Source organism: Amblyomma maculatum, chromosome 6 (genome assembly GCF_055883805.1).
Source record: "Amblyomma maculatum isolate TAMU_Amacu chromosome 6, ASM5588380v1, whole genome shotgun sequence".
Taxonomy (NCBI): Eukaryota; Metazoa; Arthropoda; class Arachnida; order Ixodida; family Ixodidae; genus Amblyomma; species Amblyomma maculatum.
In genome coordinates this window covers 7,504,667-7,521,459 of record NC_139349.1, presented here as the reverse complement: position 1 = coordinate 7,521,459, position 16,793 = coordinate 7,504,667, and the positions used below count along the sequence as shown (strand labels likewise).

General features: G+C 46.8%; 1 protein-coding gene across 1 annotated transcript in view; it reads right to left on the bottom strand.

Annotated features, from left to right (window-relative positions):
* LOC146185005 (uncharacterized) overlaps positions 1–13,509 on the bottom strand; it is an 80,177-nt gene extending 66,668 nt beyond the window's left edge. The window contains exon 1 of the mRNA XM_084605957.1: positions 13,199–13,509. Within this exon, the coding sequence (XP_084462083.1) occupies positions 13,199–13,253 (55 nt within the window). The 5' untranslated portion in view covers positions 13,254–13,509. The remainder of the gene's footprint in view (positions 1–13,198) is intronic.
* Positions 13,510–16,793: the final 3,284 nt, after the last annotated feature.

Sequence of the window (16,793 nt, the reverse complement as noted above, 5' to 3'; positions counted from 1 at the left end):
GCGGCCCGAAGGAGAGAAGCGGGTGAGCGAAGATAGTGATCTAAAGAAAGGAAAGACGCTTGATTTTACAACCCGTGAGGGTGCACGGCGAATCGTCAGGGGCGAGTGGCGCGCCACGTGTCGGGGCAGCGCCGCACATTGCGAGGAGGGGTTCTTCTGTGTTTATTTATGAAGTGCATGCCGGGATTTATCGCTCACTGCCAACGACGCCGACGACACCGGCTTTTCTGCGACACGAGCTCCTTAACGCTACCGCGTTAAAATACCGTTGCTTTCACAGGACGGCGTAATACGTACATCTTATACGGCTTTGGTCAAGAATGAAATGGCTGAGGTACGGCGGAAACAAGGCTTTTGCAATATTGCCTGGGTTATTCTGTTTCGTTGCATAAGATAAGTTAAATTGGTTCACAGGAAGGGAAAGGCGCGGTAACTGTCACACTTGCTCTGTGGACACCCGACCCGCGCCGTAAGGGAAGGGAGGAAGGTGGGAATGAAAGTGGAGAGAGAGAAAGAGGAGCCGTAGTGGAGGGCTACGGAGTAATTTCGACCACCTGGGGATCTTTAACGTGCGCTGACATCGCACAGCACACGGACGCCACTTCGTTTCGCCTCCATCGAAACGCAGCCGCCGCGGTCGGGTTCGAACCCGGGAACTCCGGCACAGTAGTCGGGCGTCTTACCACTGCACCACCCCGGCGGGGCGAATAAGATAACGAAATCAATTTTTGGTCGACTTCCTGGATTAACTTAATATATTTATACACCATAGACTGTCGCAAAGAAGGGACCTGAAATTTTCGTCACAGCATAAAAAGTCCTTGATCACAAAAAGGTGGATGCCCGCTCTTATTCGCACTTTTGTTTATTTTTATTTAATTTGGTATATTTGAAAACATATCGCGAGATGCCCGAGAAGCCAGCGTCACCAGGCGAGGAGTGATAAGAGTATTAGGCTGGGTAGGCAAGTCTTCGAAGCCGCCATATCCCAAGGGATCTTGGCCGTCTGACAAGGACGGGAGGGCAACTGGGCAAGCCCGCCCTCCTGACACTTGACCAGTGAATTGAAAATCTTCAGTGCTATACACCGAGTAACATAGCGCGAAACCGGAGGATTCGAAAAATAAAGCGTACAGCTGAATAAATTTTACGTTGGATGGCTTGGATAGCTGAATTATTTTATTTTGCAAAGGAAAATTAGGATGAGGGCGTGCTTTCTTCAATCATGATATATGTATATGACGTGAAGGAGGTGATATCTGTCAGGCGTCCCTTGGAATCACAGCGAAATGCACGGCCGCCGGCAATCAATGCACCTCGCTTCCTCAGAATAAATGATTGTATTACGCAGGCTTACAGTTCTGGATGGGGCGTTTTAGAGTAGTCGTGTTGCTAGTTCAACTATACGGCATTATACGCGTGGCCATTGCTGTTGTGACGCGGCGCCGTTCCGATCTGTCGAAGGCGCGGTGCAAGAAATTTCTGCAAGGAATCGTCGCTGTGGGCGCATGATGTCACTGAAACGTGAAGATACTGTAACTGTCCGATACGCCTTGGATTGATTTATGCGGCATTTTTAATGCAATCATCGATTGTGCTGTTTCCAGGTGTGTGGTCTAGTGGACTGTAACCTATAGGTTTAGGAAATAGTAGATGCAGGAGCCTAACTTTCAAGACAGGGGACGTTCCAAGTGCTAATGACCGCTATTTGTTTTCAGCGCTCCTTATGCATTTCATAAATCACACGACGGAAAATCGATGCGACTGAACTGTCATTCAAGAAGCCACTCTGGTCGGCTGGAACAACCATGTCAGCACAGGTGCATTCTGAGTCGATACGAACAAGTGCAGAGATGCTTCCGAGAAAAATTCCTCCTTCGAGTGCGCTCTCTTCACGCTGATGCGGCTAGGGTGGAGGCACGTTCCGTTAACTGAACATTATCAAACGTAAACAGGGCACGCAATGTGGACAAAGATAATGCATATCATCTCAATTACTCGAGTTGTACTCCGAAGGCGGAGAAAATGTAGCTCAATCTACGAACTGCTGGTAACTATAATTCAAGACATCGGCATGATGTGAAGTCGCACGTTGGCAGTTCACGCATAGAACCGGCGCTACAAGCGGGTAATATCGCCCGCTGAGTTCTCGGCACGAAGCGTTTGAAGTCACGAAAGGAAAGCGCTTTTGCAACTTTAATTTAACGTATACAGCGGGATATTCCTAATAATTATAATTGGTTCAGAGGAAAGGAAAGGCGCACGCTTGCACTGTGGACACCTGAACCGCGCCGTAAGGGAAGGGATGAAGGTGGGAGTGAAAGGGGGAAGAGAGAAAGGGGAGCCGTAGTGGATGCTACGGAGTAATTTCGACCACCTGGAGATCTTTAACGTGCGCTGACATCGCACAGCACACGGACGCCACTTCGTTTCGCCTCCATCGAAACGCAGCCGCCGTGGTCGAGTTCACGGGATATTCCTATGTATGCATAGTCGGAAGCAAGGGAAAAAAAGGTGCGTTTTAATAGATCTATGATATGGTTATATTATTTATACAAGAAGTTATTAAATAAAATACGTAAAAATTAGTTTTCTGTGGAAATGTTAAATTTAGCTGTTTTTAGAGGGTTTGCGGCCTCCTGTTGCAAATATTCTGCTTTCGAGTTGGCAACAGTGGTACCGTCTTTATGGTGGCTCTTCCGCGTAGCAAGAGCGACCCAGCTGTGGAGCCGTACTCATGGCAAAATATTACAAGTGCATGCCTGCGCAATAGCAACGACTTGTGCTTAAAATCGGCAGACTTAGCAAACTGAGAGAGCAGCATCACACGCGCCGCATTCGGACTGCTTGCTTATCCTGCAACAGGCGAACGCGCCGAGAGGATTTGCCGTCGGCGCAAAATTGCTTCCGCCCGTCGCCTGCACAGCGAATCTGATTCTGCATAGTGCACGCTGCTATTCATTGATAAAGTTTGTCATAAATAATAACGTTTGTCATCATCATCTGCTATTCATGACAATTTATAAACTTTATTCTATTCTCTAAAATTCTACGAAATTGGTGCACAGAAAGCTTTTGGGCTTTTACCTAAAAGAAAAAAAAAAGGGGGGGGGGGGGGGGGGCTTCAATTGCAGCATTGTACTCGTAATATCCACCGCCCAATATAAAATTCATCTCCATGTGTTTCCCGTGTACGAAAATATTATTGCGCAAACTTCAAAAAAGCTCATAGCTACAAGAACTTAATGAGTGACAATACTAAAAGCTATTTCTACATATTTTATGCTCTACAAATATTAGAAAAATATTTTTGTTCATAACCATTAAATGTAGGTTGCGTGTATAATTTTGCGGGGGCAATATGCAGCCCGGCCCCTTAATATAAAAGACCCTTCTCGACGCCTGTTGCATCCTTTCCTTTTTTTTTTTTTTTTTTTTTTTACAACATTATAACTTGAAATGTTCCAACGACGAAACATTTCAGGGCGTTTTGAAGTGTGCCTAGTTATCCTGCCTGTTTAAAATTGTTGTTCTTAGAATTCTGCAAATTTGAAATCATGATCTTTCTCTTCTGATATCTGGGGTCTTTATGTTAGCAAAGAATAAACTATAGTCATATGGCTTATTTACCATGTGTTTTGCACAATTTTATCGGTGAAACGATATAAAATTCACTGATATATCTTTTACGAAGAAAGAAGTATTAGTACTTAACATTCAGTAAAGCGCAGGACAACTAATATTTTGCATGGCGACAAAACCAACTTTTTGCTCTCATGTAACACAGTGAAGTATACATTCCTATAAATGAGTCTGTAACAGAGTCTAAAAAAATTTACAGCTGCTGTTTTTCTGCCGCCGTCGGAGAACCAAGCGTCTAAGCGTCTGTTTTAACAGGAGGAGCGGCCGCGTGCGAAAAAAAGTACGTGGCCAAATAGTGGCTGACCACCGCCACCAACATGAGGAGATAGCTTCGCATTATACAAAGGAGGCGTTAAAAGCTCCTTACTTGTTCACAGCGAATGTATATTGTCCAGCGTTTTGAATGGCAGAAGTTTAAAGATCGGCGCACCCTACAGGTATCCCCTGCGAGGGTGGATGTCTTTCTCTTCTTTTTTTTTTTCTTTTTTTTTTTTGTGAGAACAAAAGCACTTTAAGAATCAAGAAGTTTTATTCAATGATACAAAGAAAAATTTATACGCAGATATTTGGACCGATAGCCAATGAGGCTAGTCAGCGGTCCAATACAAAATAACATGTAGGTCAGCCGTTACATACACACTGAAGAAAAGCTAAATTTGTAGCATTGCTTCGATTCCAAGAAAATGTATCTTGAATGTCAGTTTGAAATTCCTAGCTTGTTTTATTTCAATTGACAACGAGTTCCAAATTTTCGCTCCTGTAAATTCTATTCGTCTTTCTCCGTACCCATCGTGACAAGCGGGAAGATTAAAATTGCCATTGCTGGCTTGCCTAGTGCTACGGGACGGGAATACTGAGTATACATAAGCGGTAAGGGGTAGTTGGTATTTATAACATTATTAACAATAAGAGATATTTTACGGTCACGTACGGTTGTGAACGACATGATTTGTTGTGCGTCAAAAATGATATTGTTAGAACTAATCGGAGTAGGTAATCCCGTGGTTTGGTTTTCAAGGCGCGTTTTTGTAGTATCAACAATGGTCATAATGTATGTGCTTCCCCATGATTCATATCAATAACTGAGATGACATAGTGAAAAGTACAGTGATCTACGAATAGCGCGTGGAAAGTGCCGCCGTGCCCTTGCGAAAGTAAACTAATCGTACGCAACCTTTTCACTTCACCTTCCAAGACAAGTGGCAAAAAAACATAACCGCTAAATATTTGAAGAAAGACACACTTTCAATAACATGTAATAGAAAAACCACTTGAATCAATACACTTCTGTTTTGAACAAAAAATAACATATTTGTTTTACGCGACTAAGTCTTTAATAAACAGTCACGTAGCTGCAACGCCAGGAAATTCATTTGTAAACAAAAGCAATTTGTTGTGGCAACAAAAAAGTCTGGCCGCACAGAAAATATTCGTTGTGCGATGATTTCTTGTACGACATAGCGCACTGTCGTACTTTTCGATAGTGCACTCAAATCCGATTTTGCAAGATCCGATGGCGAGATTTCCGAATGTGTCCGTTGTTCCGGATATCATCGAGCAAGCGTCTCCCTAATGACCACTATGTGTCTCAAGGAAAGCTTCGGAAAAGCGAAAAACCGTTGAGTGCGTAAGCATCCACACACGATGCCGTCGTTCCAGTCACGAGTTCTTTTTCCCGGTACAGCCGCTTTTAGCAGCGTCAGCGGTTCCTGGCGTCTTTCTTTTTTATTTTTTTTTAACCGTAACTTATAACTAGAGAGAAAGGCTGTCATGCAACTCGAACACGTGTATACGCGTGCCGCTGGCAGTAAGCCAGACACAGCCCTCCCGCAAATGACCGTATAAAACCGGAAGACTCATGCGACTCACGAGCAGTGTTCCCCTCACCGGCGCTTGATGTAAGGGCGTGTGAAAGAGCGACAACAAAAGAGTTGGATCAAGCTCGTTTCTTCCGCATTCGCTCCCTTGTGAATACCGAAAGAGTATTAAAATCTGCCGTGCAGTCAGGTGCTACAGTTGAGTGTATTAGGTTACCCTAATTGAAGAAGGAAACACGACAGGTGCAACAGAGATGGAAACATAAGGAAAGTTGCACTGTTGGCTGGAGAATAACATTTATTCTCACTTTCGGATATCACACGTCGACGGTAAAGATTAACCACAACTATATTCTGTGAGAGAAAAAAAAAAAATAGCCACGGTCTAACTCCGCCTAAACTGACTTAAGACGGGCGAAAACACTGCGTGGCATGATTTTGCTTGGTGGTTAAGCATTGAGATTCATCTTAAAGCAGCGCGAAAACATAGGACTAAAAGGAACAGGAGACGACACAGGCGCTTTTAGTCCTGTGTTTTAGTCCTGTGTCTTTAGTCCTTTAGGCCTTTTAGTCCTGTGTTTTCGCGCTGCTTTAAGATGAATCCAATCCAACTCGCCCAGTTTTCTATACAAGCATTGAGAAACTGGCACAGAGTTTGGCAAAGTGGGTGGCGTCTTTATGGCACATGTTAGGCTTTAAATTCACGAAGGTGGCCTTATGGTCAGTGAAGCAGTTCGAAATTGCGTAAGTTTCTGCTACGCAGTCTTCGTTGGAGCATCACATGAACGATAGGTAAGCTATAGGTAGGCGAGCCAGGAACGAGCTTTTCTTTGTTTTTCAATACTCTGACGATCGTAAGAGTGCATTCACATTAAAATATTCTTAATTTCTAGTGGTTTAATTTTATTTCCCCGTATTACGCTTATTCGCCATCGGGTAGGTAGGCCGGTCATGCGTATTTGGCACTCCTTAATTTTGTATACACAGGTGTTCAATAAAAATGCTCCGGGTGCAAAGTGTACATGCCTACACGCAACAGCAAACTATTAAGTACAGTGCGTGTGAACAAAGGGGCAAAAAATGGCCATCACACGACTGGTGAACCGGGTAATCGGCGCTAGCCGGCATGCGACAGCGGTTACGCACAGACAGATGCAGCTCCTGTGCGGGATGCCCGCGCGTATAGTTACTGTCCCCGCTCGGTCGCTCTCGGCAGCACGGGGGCGAAGTGGCTACGATCACACACAAGCCCAGGAACCTGCTAATTTTTTGGATAAGTTAGCGTGAAGCGCAAGAGCAGGTTACGTGCATGGGGTGGTCACGTGACAGTATGCAAGGTTCTCGTCCTGCCCGCCGCCCCTGCCTTCTTTGCGGCCACGCCCGACTACATGAGCGCTGTTTTGCCTGCCACGAACATGTTTTTTACCCGTTAAACTTTGCAATAAAGGCTAGCGCTGTAAAAACGGTGCTATTTAAAAGCAGACAGCTCGATATAAACATAGACTAGTTCTGCTGAGAGTTATATGTTTAGATGTGGGTGCTTTCAACTACGTTATGAACAGAAAGGCTCAACTTTGACTTTAGAACGATGATAGCATGAGGAACGTTCTGTGTTGGAACCGAATAATACAGGCTTTACTCTGATGCCCGAAGATCCTAGCCAACAGAGCTTTATGAATTTATACCGACCACAGGTATGAGCTCTTCCTCGAATGCATCACACCTGTAGGCATGGTGACCACGGCGGGCCTGGGACGGTATAAAAAGGAACGTAAAAATAATGACAAATATTAGATACTTTTTGCAGAGCGGAGACGTGCTTGCCTATATAGCCGTCTACCGGTTTACCGGACGCCGGCTGCGCAAGCGTAGTGGTGACACGTCATTGCGGGTGCATAGGAGGCGTCCGGTAAACGTCTATGCTACGTTTTCGCTATGCTAAACTTCTCTATATCCTTTCAGAGATAGCGCGTGCCAACTGTTGCAGGCGAGCTACCGCGGAATTCACAACCCCTAAAAATGGCCGCACGCTGATGAACAGAATTTCAAGAACGGGCATATCGCACCGTTGTGAAGAGTAAACAACCTAGCGTCTCACGCGGCGCAAACACCAAGTTGGAGCGGACGAGGGACAGATGTACTCTAGGTGCATCGCGACGCGAAGAAGGGCGTCGCCGTGATTACAAGGCTCGGCGAGCGCGGCATTGAACCCGACACGTCTTTTCTCTCGCTTGGGCGCGCGCCGAGGATTATGGCGAAGCGACGCCAACGACGCCCGCCACTTGGTTCCAAGTGGGCCCCTGTTTACTAGTGCCACGCTCTTTACACGGATCGCTGCTGCCCGTTGTGCAGGCAAGCGAGAAGCGTGGCACCCACAGGAGGCCGGTACAAGCGTGCCGCAGCTGTGTGCTGCATATGATGATATGGTTGTGGAAGAAAGCGAAACCTGTGTGCATTCTATAAGCTTGTGGTTAAACAGGACCAGTCAAAACCGCGTCCGCCATTCCATCTGATCTCACGACCACACCTGACTTACAGCAGCCTTCGGCAGTATTTCCCATCCCCTTGTCATAGTGGACGATCGGTCGTTTGTCAATCTCCCTATAATCAGCAACCCACACACATCTACTCAGGCCTCTCGATTTTCGGTACGAAATAATCACTCTCTGTTCCCTGCCCCACCCTGCTCTGTTTTTCATTGCTGCTGATCGTACTATTCGCGATATAAAATCCACATCGACTTCCGTTCGACGGGAAGCGGGTTCTTTCTCACGTGCGCTCGTACCCCGACGGGATCGGCACGAGAGAGGTCACCCATTGAAATAATTGTGACGTCTCTTTGCGCAGATTGGTAGCCGCGCCTCCATCAGCACACGAAAAAGAACAGGCAAGAGGGGAAAGGAAATAATGGGGAATGCCGATCGACTGACTACGGCGGCGTGATGATGGCCCTCTCGTTATCCTCCCATTTATTGAACTGGTCGTTACCGAGCTTAGAGAGGTGGCTTTAATTTTTCGAATAATAGTTGGACGTCTGTGTTGTGCGTTTGTCTTTGAGCAGCTATTTAAATTAACTCTGATATCGGTCGGAATTCGCCCACAGACTAAAAGTTACTCCGCCGAAACCGTGCGGCACGGAGAAACCACTGCTGCTCGTGATCGGTATGCACCTAAAGCGTCTATCAGCAAGCAAAATTCATGGCCTCCGGGTCCTTCGAGAGAATGAGGAATCTAGGTGAGACCGAAGCTTTGCAAGGAAATCAGTTTTCTCAACTCGACCAGACTGTTATAAATGTAAAAACAAAAGTTTGCCCCGCCGCGGTGGTGCAGTGGCAAGACGCCCGACTACTGTGCCGGAGTACCTGGGTTCAATCCCGACAGCCGGCGGCTGCGTTTCGATGGAGGCGAAACGAAGTGGCGTCCATGTGCTGTGCGATGTCAGTGCACGTTAAAGGTCCCCAGGTTGTCGAAATTACTCCAAAGCCCTCCCACTTCGACACCACTTTCTCTATTTCCACTTTCACTCCCATCTTCCTCCCTTAAAACTTTGAGAGCACTGCAGAACTTCCACCAGAGGAATCCGAAAGCCTGGGCGTTGCTGCTGTTGCTACACTAGACGCGCCATAATTTTTATTGACTGCCTATTAATAGGCTACATTGGTGCGGCCAAAACGGGGACTCAAAATGTGAGACCACGAGGCTTAGCGCAGTGTGTACTAGAAAGTATTCTAGTTCACTATAGTAATAGTATGACTTTCCCGTGCGGCGTGGTACAGGTGTCCATACAGAAAGTGCGAGATATTGCACATTTCTTTCCCTGTAAGCCAATTACTACTACGAAAGCATTAGGCTGTGTAAAAATAGCGATAATTAGTTATGATGGTAATAAATGGTAGTAACAATGAATTATGATGATTATTGTTATTTGTAAAATCTAAAATATAAGAGTTAAAAATAACTAATAGGAATAAAAATAAATAAAAGTAAAATATTATAAAAATAAACACATCGCAAAGCAAAAAAGCAACAAATATAAAATTATAAAAGAATGCTTTCGCGGTCTCTCAATGAAGTTTTTGCATTGACCTCTAATTATTTTGTTTATTTTCATATCGTGATTTATTTTTACTTCCTTAACACCTTCCACCTTCCTGCGTTAGACAAGGACACTTATGTACACGTTCGTGGCGGGTGAGGTGGTGAAGGGTGGCAGTTCCTGGCCCTACGGGGCTGGAACGGTAGGTCAACGCCGCTTGCGGCGGGGGCTAGCCAGCCACCGAATTTTTAGCTGTTGTAGGCCGTCATTACACCCGCCACCGCTTAGGTCGTTGACGACGGCTGTTGCGACGCGCGTCTCTCTCTCCCTCTTCTTTTTCTTTCTTCTCTACTTTCTCCTGTCCGCATGAGGCAGCGGAGGTGGCTCAGCTACAGAGCCAGTAGCAGGCCCGTGCATATTTGTTTCCTTCTTCCTACAGCCGCAACAACAAGTCGACGTATAGTAGTAAGTATTGTAAAAAGAATGAGAGCATTAAACATGCCTTCACCCACTGCAGCAATGCAGTGTTGTTTTGGGATGGGCTGCAAAGCACACTTAAGACCTGCCACTAGCACCGCACGGTATATGGTTTTTACCCGTGCTCGACGCAGTGATTCGATACGATATTTCTTCTTGGCTTGCATGCAGTGTATTGCGTAGTGCAATGGCCTTCCGGCATTGTGAACCCGGATTCCAATCTGTACACGAATACTTTGTGGACAGCATGGCGAAAATCCACGAGGTGATGATCGAGAGAAACTGTAATCGTGTTTGGAAAACTAAAAGAAATGATGAAATTCGAGTACTGACTACCAGCTAAGAGAGCTGGGCTTTTGTGAAATGTGTGTATATTGCATTGTTTAGTGTTGAATATATAGTTTTGTTTTGTATTTATTGTGTTTGTTATAGTGTATTATCTCGCCTTAGACGATAAAGATATAACAGAATTAAAAGTCTGCGTAGAATAGTGGTTAGCGCACACCGCTGGGACACGGAAGGATGGCGGCTAGAGTCATGGCGAGGATATGTTTTTTTTTTTTTTCCTTGTTATTAATGAAGGACAGCTAGGGGAGCTCCGGTTACACACCCTGCACACAGGCGTTATACACGGCACTTATGAGGCAAGAAATACTTTCGCGTTGACAGCGCTAAAGGAGCAAAACTGCAGGTAATTGGAAGAGGCTTTCTTTTTTTTTTTTTTTTTTTTTTTTGCCCAGCTGTGAACTCAACTCGGATGACGGTCATGAGTAAACCAGAGCATAAAAAATGGTTTGATTACAGAGCCCAGAGCTGTGCTCATATATCACAGGGATGTACCAGCTCGCTAACAGACTACGTGGTCTTATCAGTTTGCAGAAAGAATTATCTACTCTTGTTTCTATTTGATAGAAAGATTTGCAGCCAGACACTGAGCTCTTGGCCAAAGAAGAGTATTCTCGCATGCTCACGAGTCACAAATGCCAGTTTTAGAACGCCGATGGGCAATGTACAAAGGAAGAGCGAGAGCGACAACAGGTGGGGTTACGGTAAGGGAGTCCTAGCATAGCACGCCGGTCGCCGAGGCTCTCTGACGCGCTCCGTCCATTCACGAACCATTAGTGGACGAGCAGCAAGAGACGCGGCAACATTCCCGGAGAGCGACGACCCATGTGAAGAGGGACGCGTCTGCCACGTGACGTCTGCCCTCCTTGTGCTCAAAGGGGAAGGAGGGGGGGCTTTAACAATAGCGCGGTGCCAATGAAAGGCAACGAGCTCGCAAAGCGGCTCCACAACTAGAGCGGCCTCGAAGAAGAAAAAAAATTAAGGTGGCGGAAAATATGAATGAACGAGACCGAGGGTCGTGCGAACTTGCCATGAAGGTGAACCGTGCTTTTGACCTCGTGGTTTGGATCAGAAACCCCACAACTTGTTTCGGGAGCAACACAAAAATGCACCATGGCGTGCCACGATGCCTACCACCCGTGGTTAAGTTGATCGAGAGCGCAGACCAACCGTTTGGGCTTTGACATTGCCTGAGAAGGCTTCCCTGCAAAGACAAACACTGAGTTTAACAGGGAAGCAAAAGGTTGAAGTTAACCACCAACACGAAGACAGCCTTGCCAGACGCCCACACACAAAGAGATTCAAACTACACAGAGAAAGATGAAAGCTTAAGAAAATAAACGGCCGCTAAAACGAAGTAGAAACCCAAAGTAGGGTCATTATCGAACACACAATACGACTACAGAGCAAGCAGTGGGTCGGGAAACCAATGCACTCGGCAGAAATGAGTAAGAATTTTAAGTAAGAAATGGTAGTCGGTAGGAGGAGAAGATTGTACGCCGGTCTTTCGCAGACATTACAAATGCGTAGTTTCTCGATTAAGCACTGCCTTTTAGGGCGAAGGAGTTTCTAGAACTTCACGAAGTTAATGATGATCAAAGGCAATGCCCGATGGTGAAGCAGTGTTTCTATCCATGATCGTAAATATTTATGCGAGTTCGTAATCCGCCCGTTTGAAGTAAGAAATTTCGTGGAAAATTCGGATGCCGGCGAGGCGAAAATATAGAGACTGCAGAGCTGGCTGGTGCACGAAAAGTATGGCTGCGGTCTCGCTGTAACCGGGGCTGTGCTCAAACGTTCGACGATGCTCAGATCCGTAGACTGCGACTGAATTGCACAGGCTTGTGAACACAATTTTCATCAAGAAGAAGAATGATTAAGCCCTAAGGGCCAAGATCACTGGACACGCAGAACGAACACAGAATAAGAATGTGCACAGCTCTGAGAGTCGACGCTATGAAATTTGGCCGGCCCTTCACGCGAAATGACCGGAGCTAAAAGGAAAGCTGACAAGCACTTTTGCAAGCCTATTTTTTCGGCTAAGCCTTCCATATTCGCACGTGGTGTCTCCTTTAGCAAGGACAGACCCGCAACACACAGGCTGATAAAATAAACTTTGTGTAGCGTCAAAGTTATGGGAAAGTAATAAAACTTCCTCGCTGCCGTATCGCCAGCACATATCCCGCCCTCGCATCTCAAGCGCACATGATACTTCAAAGCCAACATACAGGGCCACAGGCGCTTCCACAGGTTACGTCACCACAACAGCGCAAGTCGAGCAAGGCAAATGCGCAGTTGGATGGCGATCAGGAGAGGCACGCGTCTCCACACATCCGAGAAAAGCTGCTAGTCATGCATAGATGCTCGGCGAAAAGGCGTCGTCGCGGGGCGCACGCCCGACCGCCTTTCACGCGAGCTCCGACAACGCTTCACCGAAGGAAACGAAAAAAAGAAAAAGAGAGAGTATACGGGGTGCCTTTGCGCGTAGGCAGCAGCGGCACGTCCGCCGTCGTTCCGCGCCTACAAAAATACCTCGCAAAGCAAACGACGATGCCAGATGTGAGCGCGTGGCCGGGCTCAAAAGGCCTCCACCGCTACGCGTACGGCTGCGTCGGTGAGGCGACGGCGATACATTTTCGAATTTCGCGTTTCTACTCAGTCATTACGCTGAAAACAGGCGCAAGCCGGACATGGACGGGCAGTGGACGATATTTCAAACTTCGTTTAAAAGACCGAAAAAGTTCATGCAGAGAATCCGTCCGGTGACATCCGTGTCTACACGAACTGCTCTCAGCGTGACATTCCCAGCAGACGACATGCAGTAGCGAATGGATCACGTTATCACAAATGACCCAACGACCGCGAAGATGACCGCTCTCACCTGGCTCATTGGTCCGGTATCCTCTGCCGAACACCTTGGAGACAACTCCGCCCATGGTTGCGACTCGAAGCGCTCACGGAGCTTATTATGCGGGGCCTCCGGGGCTGGCGCGTTTGAACGGCGGCGGCGGCGTCCTCACAGGCGGCGCTGGGCTCAGCGCAGCAGCGGCGGCGGCGGCAGGAGACACACTGCTGGCCCTGCTGGCGGCGGCGCAGGCACCATCAGCGGCGGCGGAGGCGCACCAGGCCGAACCGGTGATGGTGGGAGTCATGTCCCTCCATTCTCCATCGCGGTTCCGCAGACGTGGACAGCGCCAACGCCCCCTGGCAAAATGAAAATAATCGTGGCGTCCAAATTCCAAGAATGCTGCCCAAAGACTTCGTTTTTCTCTTCTTAAATCAGATGTGGACAACTCGTACAAGAACTTTCTGGAATGATTTAATTTCAGTCCTGGATTGTTTTTTATTTTTATTTTCTTGCTCGTCGAAGAAATTGTGGTAAGCGATGATTGTAAGACAGGCCATAGCGGAAGAATCGTAATTCATCTCGTCAAAATACTTTTTGATTGATCGTCATCAAGAGGGCCTCAACTGATTGAACTTAATTTCACCATGGAGATGTCAGAGTAGTTTTTGACGCTCATCTTCTTGCTTGCGTTAGAGGAGGAGTCAAGTACGTAAGTATACTAGAAATCATGTGTCGTCCGCATTCAATTACTGATCTTAGAGTAAAAGGAAAATAACATCCAGAATCAAGCAGACCATCGAAAAATCCACCAGCCTTGTTTCCTCTGATACAATATGACCTGTAAATTGTGCTTCTAATTTCGTTATTGACACGCAGGCTACGAGGAGTGCCGTAGTGGAGGGCCCCTGGTTAATTTGATCTAAGGTTCTTAAACCCGTGCTGAGGTCAGCACACGAGTGCATTTTGCATTCCGCCTCCATTGAAACGCGGTGGCCAAGACCGCGTTTTAATCCTTTAATCCGCGTACACAATCACGGTAACCGCGGGGACAAAAGCCCCCGCGCCACTGCGGTTAGCGAGCGCCCTCCGGTTCAAGCAGATGTGTGTGCAGCAGATCACATTTACAGTATAGTAGTCTGCTTAAGAAAACCTTTGAAACAACTTTTTTTTTTTTTTTTTTTTCACTCCTTGAAGGCCTGTTTCATAGGCTCCATTTTTTTCTCGTTACAAAGCACCTTTCCCTTGATCTCCTGGCATTTTTTTTTTTTTTTTCATAAATAAACGCCCTGTGCGATCCTTTACTGCCCTCGCGGAGGTAGCTTTAGAACACCTGTGGAACGTTCCTCTTTCTTTTTTATTACAGAACTGGCTTTTAAATTGCTTCAACCATTCTTGCCCCTGTTCATCTTTGCTCAGCTTTACTCATAGCTATGCCAAGGAAAGCTTTTCTTATTTTTGTATTATCATTTAGCTTTTGCCTTATAAAAGGAGCTTCGAAACCAGAACCGAATTCTCGCGATTCCTCTTTATTACGCGAAAGAAAGAAAAAAAATGGGATGGAGGAGGGGTCTACACGAATAAAATAAAGTGAGCACAAGCTCGCTTCTGTTTTGACTGATTTTTTTTTAAAGGAGTATCGATAAAATGTGTAGCAGAATTGTAGGCTCTCAGTGTGGCAAGCATGAGACGTTTAAGCAGGCGAAAACAAGGCGCCCGTGTGCTGTGCAATGTCACTGCACGTTAAGGGATCCCAGGTGGCCGAAATTCCCGGAGCCCTCAATTAATGCGTCTCTAATAGCCTGATTTGGTTTGTACGTTAAAGCCCATAAACTAAACTAAGTCATCAAATGGGAGTAAGGGCGTTAACTTTAGCTACAGCTTACCTTTCTATACCTCCCCGACAAAAGCGTGAGGGCTCCAGGAGAGAGTAGCGAAATTAAAGCGCCACTTCTCTCTCAAGCAGTGCTCTCTCTTCCTGGATGCGGGGGTTGCGTGGATTGCGCACACATACACGCAATGCTGCCGGCTCGGCGTGGCGAGCAGCGTGGGAGACACGTGTAATGCATTATTGATGAGGCATGCCGCCTCCGGCTTGCTGTCACATGCGCTATGATTCATTGGAAAGGGAACGAAAAAAATAAAAAGCCTCCTTGAATGTTTTTGGATCTGCTACCGTCAGAAATAACTGCTCCTTATAGTTCCTTTCAAGTATAACTGAACTACAGATCCGGCTACCGGACGAGAAAAGATAGAGATGAAAAGAAATATTGGAAGCTGTTAACGCGCGGAAGTGTCGGTCCAATTAGCACAGTAAAATAATAATAATAATAATAATAATAATAATAATAATAATAATAATAATAATAATAATAATAATAATAATAATAATAATAATAATAATAATAATAATAATAATCCCAGCTTGTCTCGTTTATATTATTTACGTGCATGCGCACGTAAGCAAACCTTGCTTTGCGCATTCAGCGCGTGGTCACGCCGTTCTGCAGGTCCACGGTGACATATGCATGCAGAGCTGTTTCTTGCAACAAGAAAACGAACGAGATAGAAGTTAGCAGGAAAATTTTAGCTGTTCTCTCAGAAACACCTAAAATTGTTCCCCGAAAAAAAAAATGATAAAGCTTAAGGAGAGATTAAAATCAGAAAATTAGAAGAATCACTACTGTGCATTTGCGCATCTGTTTGATTTGCACCGCTAACGAATTTGTAATCAACCTTATCCCGCAGTGCAGCATTTACGTTCGATAATTTCGATATAATATAGTTACAAGGCACGTCGAGATATTAGGAGGCGATGGTACGTCGTAGCCGCAACAGTTCACCGTCAGGGACACACTCACAGGAGAACCAGACGTAGCTGCAGCGTCGTCTTTCTCTACTAGCCCAGCACTTCGTCATCGTCTCTTTCACTGCGTACCGTAACAATATGAAAAGCCAGTTTCCTCCCCGTTCACCGCAGCCGAGCACCACCACCGCCCAAGTTAGCGTCGAGGCAGCGCTGGCTGGGAGAGGAGTTAATTACCTCCCATTGGGGAAAGCGGAAACGGCGACGGGTGCGCCACCAAGACGTCTGCGCGGATCCCCACGAGAAGACAAGGAGCTTCTGGAATCTGGATTCAGCCGGCCACGCGAGCGTTCATGCCTCGTCTGTATATGCCGGAGGAAGGCTGGCACGCAGTATGCGGCGCACACGGGAGGACCCTTAGTGCACGGCCGCCCGTCTTTTGGTTCTGTTACGTTTCGCCACCGACAAGTGGGACAGCTGACGCGGCCACCGCATAGCAACAGGCAGAAAAGCGAGCGGATCGGCCATTTCGGCGCCGTACATCGGCCGCCCAACGCTTCCTCCCGTGGGCAAGTCTCGACGTGATCCTGCCACGCGCCAAATGTGTGCGTGCGTGTGTGTGCAAACGCCGGCCAAGCCCGGAGCTCGAGGGAGAGTGCGTCGCCCTCGCCCGTCTGCAGGAGGTGGAGGAGATGCGATCGGGCCATCTGCGATTGAGTCATCCCGTGTTGTCCAAACGTGTTGGGCTCTCTCTTCCCTGTGAGGGCTCCCCCTTTCCCTGTGAACTGGCAAACCTATAAAAAGCAGCGGCCGACACCGCTGAGC